The 8,762-nt window shown below is 45.4% G+C and overlaps 1 protein-coding gene across 2 annotated transcripts; it reads left to right on the top strand.

Moving 5' to 3' along the window:
* The first annotated feature begins 780 nt into the window (after positions 1 to 780).
* On the top strand, positions 781 to 2,486 carry LOC123049991 (probable purine permease 11). 2 transcript variants are annotated; one of them, XM_044472840.1, is made up of 2 exons: positions 781 to 1,076; positions 1,182 to 2,486. In XM_044472840.1, the coding sequence occupies exons 1-2, from the start codon at positions 1,040 to 1,042 to the stop codon at positions 2,288 to 2,290; spliced, it is 1,146 nt and encodes a 381-aa protein (XP_044328775.1). In that variant the 5' UTR covers positions 781 to 1,039; the 3' UTR covers positions 2,291 to 2,486. The 2 variants fall into 2 exon arrangements, with proteins under 2 accessions (XP_044328775.1, XP_044328776.1); XM_044472841.1 differs by having other exon boundaries at positions 1,188 to 2,486.
* Positions 2,487 to 8,762: the final 6,276 nt, after the last annotated feature.

Raw genomic sequence — 8,762 nt, forward strand, 5'->3', positions numbered from 1 at the left:
GCTAGAATCAGCCGCCAACAATGCTGCAACTGCGACAACCACGTGCGGGAGCCACGCCCCAACGACGCTGGGACTGACAATCAGCGATGTTGGACCACGCTTGCCGATGCTGCGACTGACGGAAAGGGATGCTGGAAGTGGCGACACCAAAAGCTATGATCGGCTCAACCACAATGCTGCAACCGGTGAGAGCACATGCTGGAAACCGTGACGCCTGTCGCCGTCAATGCTGAAACCAGTGGCACCAAAAGCTGAAACCGGCAACGGCCATTGCTGCGGTGGACGAAAGCGTGGGCTGCGTTGTCGCCGCCGATTTGCTGAAACCGGGTAGGGACGGTGCGGTGACGAGCGTCATGACTCATGATGCTGCAACTTGGATGCACAATTGTTATGATCGGCAGTGGGTTGCATTGGCGACGACGAGGAACGCTAGCAACGGACGACGGCGACGGCAGAGGGAGGTGCGAGCTGCAGGTTGGCCGGGGGGGGGGGGGGGGGGGTGCTGCAAGCCCATGATGGCAGCGCCTATGAGCGCACACAAAAGGGGGCGACAAATGCACGTGACCGAGGAAGCAAGCGAAAGGATCATCATGCGGCTGTGCGTTCTTTGTGCGCTGTTGAATCAACGGCTCCCTAGGCCACCGATCTGGCGCTTGCGACAGCCGACCGGCGCCTAGCGTCGCCCTCCACCAAACGATCAACGGCTCAAGTGCTCAACGCTGGCGCCGTTTGGATTCCTTTTCTCCAAGGGCTTGACTCATGGCAGAAGCGTTGCTCAACGGTGCTGAGTTTAGTCAAAGTAATGTTGACTGCAGATTTAGATCCGAGCTAGCTAGCGCCATCGTTGCCACTATTGCCTGCCTTACTTTTATTCAATCGACGGTGGACGAAAGGCGACACGCATCCGTGTGCAAATAGGAAATAGGATCATAGTATTCCCCGGTCCCAATTGTCATCTTGTCGCGTATCCTTTTCAGGGCTTCGGGTTTTCAGGATACGGAGAACTCTGTCTGTGCATATCCTCGTGACACAGGTCGACATGGGCGATGCTGCTGAAATTCGTCTGCAGATCGCAGGTCCCTCTCGTTCTCCGTCTTGAATTCTTGATACTGGAATCTTGTTGCGCTGACCAAGTTGCTGGCTGGATCAATTATAACCGAACTAATCGGCCGGCGATGCAGGTACAGGAGGCGTAGCTGACAATGGCACGTCTCCAGCAACCGCGGCGCCGCCGACGATGTCGGAACGCGTACGATGGTGGGCGGTGGTGCTCGTCAACATCGTGTTCCTCCTCGGCGGGCAGAGCGTCGCGAGCTTCCTCGGCAGGATCTACTACGACCAGGGGGGCCGCAGCTTGTGGATGGCCACGGTGGTTCAGTCCTGCGGCACGCCGCTCGCCGTCCCTCTGCTCCTCTACTTCCGGCGCCGCCCTAGGTCCACCGCGGTGACGCGGCCGCCGCTCCTCAAGATCTCGGCCATCTACGCCGGCCTGGGGGTCCTCCTCGCTGCCGACAACCTGATGTACTCGTACGCGCTCCTCTACCTGCCGCTGTCGACCTACTCGCTCATCTGCGCGACGCAGCTCTCCTTCAACGCCGTCTTCTCCTACTTCCTCAACAAGGAGAAGTTCACCGCGCTCATCCTCAACTCCGTCGTGCTGCTCACCTTCTCCGCGGCGCTCGTCGGCGTGAGCCACGGCTCGGACGGGACCAACAGCAGCGTCCCGGAGGGGAAGTTCCCTCTGGGGTTCGCGCTGACGCTGTCGGCGTCGGCGCTCTTCTCCCTGATCCTCTCCCTGATGCAGCTAACCTTCGACAAGGTGCTCAAGAGCGACACCTTGTACGACGTGATGGAGATGCAGTTCTGGAGCAACACCGCCGCGGCCGTGGTGTCGGTGGCCGGGCTGTTCATCTCCGGCGAGTGGAGCTCCCTGGACGGCGAGATGGACGGGTACAAGAAGGGCAAGGTGGCCTACGGGATGACGCTGGCGTGGACGGCCATATCGTGGCAGCTGGCCACCGTGGGCATGATGGGGCTCGTCGCGGCGGTGTCGTCGCTCTTCACCAACGTGATCAGCACCGTGGGGTTGCCGCTGTCGCCTATCGTCGCCGTGATCTTCTTCGGCGACCGGATGGACGGGGTGAAGGTGCTGGCGATGCTCATAGGGGTCTGGGGGTTCTTGTCCTACATCTACCAGCACTACCTTGATGATGCCAAGGTTAAGAAGATACTAGCTGAGCGATTAGCCGACGACGACGAACACCAGACTGTTAAACTCAATACAGAGTGAATAGAATACGCAGGACTTAGACTGTGCTCACCCCGTTCTTAGAAAAACTTTGTTCATCCCTGTGTGGATTTTAGTATTTTACTGAATCGTGTTGCAATACGCAAACACCTTTTTACCGGAGCCGGGATGTACCGGCATAGCATCCACTGTTCAGCTGCTTTATGATCTGTGTCTAAGTAGGCCCCATTTATATGTATAATCATGTATTGTGACAGGTAATCTTTTGTATATAGTCAAATCTATGTTAAGGCTCATGGCAGGAAATGCAGTACTATTTGCAGTGGAATGCCCGCATGCATGAGGGCATCTCTCCTCTCTCTCTCTCTCAAACAAATCCATGCATTTTATTTTTGTTTACATTTTTAGAAGGCCAGTATTTTTTACAGTAATGTTCTGCTATTTAAAAATTTCAAATATTCAAATTCCTGAACATAATATCTTTAGAATAAGACCAAACTTGAATATATTTAAACTAGTTTAATTTTTACTATTTCTTTTTTTTGGAGGGTTAATTTTTACTATTTCAATCATATCAAAATATTAATTTCACTAATTTCAAATTACAATTTTCGAAAATTTGATATCAGTTATTGATATGATTGAAACCACTTTTCTGAATATAGTTTTCTTTGTGAGTTTCATATTCCAGCTTGTTAAACTGTTTCTCCAAAGGAGTGACTGTAATGTGTTTTTATGAAACTAGTGAAATCTATTTTTAATGAGTGTAATCAGTTTTTTGAAACAAGTGAAATATAATATTTCAATTTCCCGATTGTAATGTGTTTTATGAAAGACATAAACGCACCGTTTGTCACTGAACTCTCGCAAGATGAGCACGTTGGTCACACAAGTCTCAAAATGTGGAGAATTGGTCAATTTGGTTTGCTTTATGAGCGAATGTGTCACTTCCCTGTTGCGAGCCGTTACGGGGCCGACGTGGCTTGCTGACTCAGCGTATGGCCCACTGTCAGGATAATTGTGAAGGTTTTTTTTTGCAAATTGTGCATCCCCTCCCTGGTCAAAATCCCCAATTCAGCCCGATTCGGGGAAAACCCTAGCTCTCTCTCGATCTCACCTTCTCCTGTCTCCAGATCTGCCATAGCCGTCGCCGTTGTCGTCACCTCGCTCGAGATGGACCAGTATGAGGGAGAGAGCTGGCAGCCGGAGAACAGGGAGGGTAGTATCTTCTTCCCGGCGGAGGGCTGGAGGCGCGGCGAGCCGGAGTTGCGGCCTGAGGTCGGTCGCTGTGTGCTGAGGCGCACGGCTGGGATGTACTGGCTGGAGGAGAAGCTACGCGGTCGTGCCCTGGTGGGTACAGTGGAAGGGAACCGGCCTCCCGTGTCGCCGGCACAGGTGGTTGCTGCTTTGGAGGCGCAATGCAGCGTCCGCCGTGACGACGTCATGGTTGAGGTATGTTCGCCTCCGGCGGATTTTCTTGTACGGTTTTGGTCCGGCGACGACTGCACTCGCGTGCTCATCTACCACTCCCGCAAGCTTACCGTCGGCGGCGAGACAATCCAGTTTTGCCGGTGGCATCGTGGGATGGGTGGCGAGGAGTCGTCTATGAAGTTTTTGACAAGGTTGAGCTTTGATGGGCTCCCGCAAGAGGCTTGGGAGGCCGAGTTCGTTACCAACCTTGTTAGCAGTCTCGGCGGCAATCTCGTTAAGATGTTGAAGCCCACTGATCGGTGCTTCGTCGTTGTTGAAGCATGGATGAAGAACCCAAACAAATTTCCTAAATTATATGAAGTGGAGCTGCCAGAGCCTGAATTACGACAAGATTACCCAACCTCTGACTCTGACGTGCCAATTTCACCGCCTAGTAGTCGTCTCAAAGATGAGAAGCATATCCTAGTTCCTTGATCATCCAATCCACCAGAGCACAGCAGAATGTACCCTTGTCACAACCATCATAAACATCTACTGATTCCTGCATGTAAACACGGTTCGATCCAACACCACAGAACCATCCATTGTGATGTATTACTAAGCTAAATAAGTCACTGCAATCCCCTGCATTGCAAAAAAAAGTACAAATTCATCTCTTTACTGACAAAAAATCCCCAATTTTGAACCTAAAATCATCCACTTATCTAACAAAATATCCCCAATTTTGAAACCCTAGCTAACACATCCGAGAGGCACAAACGAAGGGGAAGAGAATCAGTGAGAAGAACTTACCATACTCGGGTGCATCATCCCAGGGAAATCGCCGTCGAGGAAGAAGCTCAGCACCAGCGCGACCACCCGCATCAGCCACACCGAGAACAGCTTCACCACAAACACCGCCGCCGCCAGTACCCGCAGATTCGTCGCCGTCATCAGCCGGCGCGGCTAGTGTAGGGGGGGCGGCTACCTCACCATCCTCTCCGCCGCCGCAACCTACGGAGACAGCCAACGGAGTTGACATTGCCGCCGACGGGCACCCAGCCGCCGTCAAGGTCGCCCAGTCGGGGTTTGGGGGTGGAGTGCGCTGGCGGGGGTCGGTACTGAATATGTTTTTCTTTCTAGGGGTTTGCTCATATAGCAAACCAAACTGACCCGTTTTCCACGTTTTGAGACTTGTGTGACCAATGTGCTCATCTCGCAAGAGTTCCGTGACGAATGGTGCGTTTATCTCTTTATGAAATGAGTGAAATGTCCTTTTCATTGTTTGAAACTGATATTTGTGCTGAGTGAAATACATTTCAATTTTTTTCTGAAAGAAGTGAAATAGGTTTTTTAAATGTTTGAAACTGATATTTGTGCTGAGTGAAATACATTTCAATTTTTTTCTGAAAGAAGTGAAATAGGTTTTTAAATGTTTGAAACTGATATTTGTGCTGAGTTAAATGATTGTTTGAATGAGTGAAATCCTTTTTGAAGTGAGTGAAATCTAATTTTTAAAATGAGCGAAATCTGCTTTATGAACCGAGATGATTTTTTTGAATTGATAATTTTTTTAATTGAGTGAAATCAGTTTTTTGAAACAAGTAAAATGAGTTATTCAAAAATAGTGAAGTTAGTTTTATGAAACATGTTTTTCTTTCAGTTGAAATCAATGTGTCAAATTAGTGAAATCAATTGTATCAAATGAGTGAAATCAGTTTTCTAAAATAAGTGAAATAATTTTCACTCATTTGACACAACTGATATCACTTTTGATTGAGCATAAATCCATCTTTTGAAAATTAGTGAAATATCCGTTTTAGAATCAATGAAATCAATGTGTAAGAGAAGTGAAATTAGTTCTTTTCAAACGAGTGAAATAAATTTTGAAATTAGCGCAACCGTCAAAAACACTTTTATGAAATAGCAAAAAAATATTATGTTTTATGAGAGTGATTTAAAATGTAATTGAAATATATAAAATAAAAATTAGTTCAAATATATCCAAGATTGATCTTGCTATGAAGGTATAGTCACCACGAATTCAAATATGTATAAAGTTTCAAAAATGGACATTGGGTTTAAAACATATCAATCACTCAAAAAATAAGGATGAAATAAAATTCATGGAATTGTGTGAGGAGACAATGCATGCATGCGGCGGTCACTCTCAGATCAAGGACGCACTCTCTCTCTCTCTCTCTCCTCTGGCAAAAAGGCTGACATGGTGATACGTCTCCAACGTATCTATAATTTTTTATTGTTCCATGCTATTATATTATCTGTTTTGGATGTTCAATGGGCTTTATTATACACTTATATATTATTTTTGAGACTAACCTATTAACCGGATGCCCAGCCCAAATTGCTGTTTTTTTTGCCTATTTCAATGTTTCGAAAGAAAGGAATATCAAACGGAGTCCAAACGGAATGAAACCTTCGGGAACGTGATTTTCGGAACGAACGTGATCCAGATGACTTGGAGTGGACGTCAAGCAATCAACGAGGAGGCCACGAGGCAGGGAGGCGCGCCTGCCCCCTGGGCGCGCCCCCCACACTCGTGGGCCCCTCGTAGCTCTCCTGACCGACTTCTTTCGCCTATATATACTCATATACCCTGGAAACAACAGAGGGGGAGCCGAAACCTTATTTCTACCGCCGCAACCTTCTGTACCCGTGAGATCCCATCTTGGGGCCTTTTCCGGCGCTCCGCCGGAGGGTCATTGATCACGGAGGGCTTCTACATCAACACCATAACCCTCCGATGATGTGTGAGTAGTTTACTTCAGACCTTCGGGTCCATAGTTATTAGCTAGATGGCTTCTTCTCTCTTTTTGGATCTCAATACAAAGTTCTCCTCGATTCTCTTGGAGATCTATTCGATGTAATCTTCTTTTGCAGTGTGTTTGTCGAGATCCGATGAATTGTGGGTTTATGATCAAGATTATTTATGGACAATATTTGAATCTCCTCTGAATTCTTTTATGTATGATTGGTTATCTTTGCAAGTCTCTTCGAATTATCAGTTTGGTCTGGCCTACTATATTGATCTTTCTTGCAATGGGAGAAGTGCTTAGCTTTGGGTTCAATCTTGGGGTGCTCGATCCCAGTGACAGTAGGGGATAAAAAGATGGGGTTTATATCATATTGCTTGAGTTTATCCCTCTACATCATGTCATCTTGCTTAAAGCATTACTCTGTTCTTATGAACTTAATACTCTAGATGCATGCTGGATAGCGGTCGATGTGTGGAGTAATAGTACTAGATGCAGGCAGGAGTCGGTCTACTTGTCGCGGACGTGATGCCTATATACATGATCATACCTAGATATTCTCATAACTATGCTCAATTCTATCAATTGCTCGACAGTAATTCGTTCACCCACCGTAATACTTATGCTATCTTGAGAGAAGCCACTAGTGAAACCTATGGCCCCCGGGTCTATTTTCCATCATATTAATATCCCAACAACGAGCGACTTCTGGCGCCGTTTATTTTGCTTTCTTTACTTTTAGTCTTTATCATAAAAATACCAAAAATATTATCTTATCATCTCTATCAGATCTCACTTTTTCAAGTGGCCATGAAGGGATTGACAACCCCTTTATTGCGTTGGTTGCAAGGTTCTTATTTGTTTGTGTAGGTACGAGGGACTTGCGTGTGGCCTCCTACTGGATTGATACATTGGTTCTCAAAAACTAAGGGAAATACTTACGCTACTTTGTTGCATCACCCTTTCCTCTTCAAGGGAAAACCAACGCTATGCTCAAGAGGTAGCAAGAAGGATTTCTGGCACTTTTGCCAGGGAGTCTACACACAAGTCAAGACATACGAAGTACCCATCACAACTCTTATCCCTCGCATTACATTATTTGCCTTTTGCCTCTCGTTTTCCTCTCCCCCACTTCACCCTTGCCGTTTTATTCGCCCTTCTTCCCATATGTATTTTTGTTTGTGTTTCCACGTTCCTTCTATTTGCTTGCATCTTTGCTTGCTAAAAATCTATTGATATGGATCCACTTAAAGTGTTCTACTTGGATCATCTTCGATCCTTATGCGCTCGTGCTGAAACCCCAACTAGCCTAGTTGTGCGTCACCGTTTGTCTAAAAAGGGAGACTCTTATGGAATCAAATAAACAAATTGCTGTGTTATGCTTGGAATCTTTGTGAAATTCATGATTTTACTTGTTGCTCTAAGAACCCTAAAAAACACCTTCCCTACCTATGTGAGTTTAATGAAAATGAAATCTTATCTTCTTATGCAAAGGGTGTTTATAGTTACTATGATATCGAATAAATTGAAGAATTTGTTGATTTTAAGGGTGCTTATGAAGTTGCTTCTTTGATTGAAAAGTATGATATTACTCTCTACGAATCTGAAAAATTTAAGTATGATATTACTCTCTACGAATCTGAAATTTTTGACATACTTAAATATTGCTATGAAAACTATGCTCATAATGTCTATGTCAAAGAATTTATTGAGAGAATGACCGTTGCTTTGGAAGAAAATAATGATATGCATGAATCTATAGATAATGATGATTCCGATGATTTGATTGAAATATTCCTTGATGAACATGATGCTTGCTATTCTTGTGGCCATGATGCCAATATTTATGAAGATGAATTTGCTATAGTTCCTTATGTTAAACATGAGATCGTTGCTATTGCACCCATACTTGGTAGTTCCTTCGATGAAAAGCATGATTGCAATGATGTTATTATAAATTCTCTTAATGCCAATTGTGTTAATAATATGCAAAACCCTAAGCTTGGGGATGCTAGTTTTTCTATGTCTACTATTTGTTGCAATAATCATGATTGGGGTGATTCTTTTTATGATCTTGAAAATTTATTTAATCCCCATGATGAATATGAGATTGATATTAGTATTTGCAATAGTATTGAAAGTGGGTTTGGGAGGGTGTCAACTTTAGATCCCACATATTTGGAGAATGTTCAATCTTATGAAATTTTTGATAAAAGTGGGTTTGGAGAAGTCATGATTTTAGTTAATGATAAACCCACTATTTTGGAAGAGTGTCAACTTTGCATGCATGTGGATCGTGTTGAAAATATTTTATGTGATAGCTATTTTGT

Source organism: Triticum aestivum, chromosome 2D (genome assembly GCF_018294505.1).
Source record: "Triticum aestivum cultivar Chinese Spring chromosome 2D, IWGSC CS RefSeq v2.1, whole genome shotgun sequence".
NCBI lineage: Eukaryota > Viridiplantae > Streptophyta > Magnoliopsida > Poales > Poaceae > Triticum > Triticum aestivum.

Excerpts from the sequence above, each read along its gene's own strand:
- LOC123049991 (XM_044472840.1), top strand. The coding sequence starts at position 1,040 with ATGGGCGATGCTGCTGAAATTCGTCTGCAGATCGCAG. Across the intron at positions 1,077-1,181 it reads AATTCGTCTGCAGATCGCAG|GTACAGGAGGCGTAGCTGAC; the intron begins GTCCCTCTCGTT and ends CCGGCGATGCAG.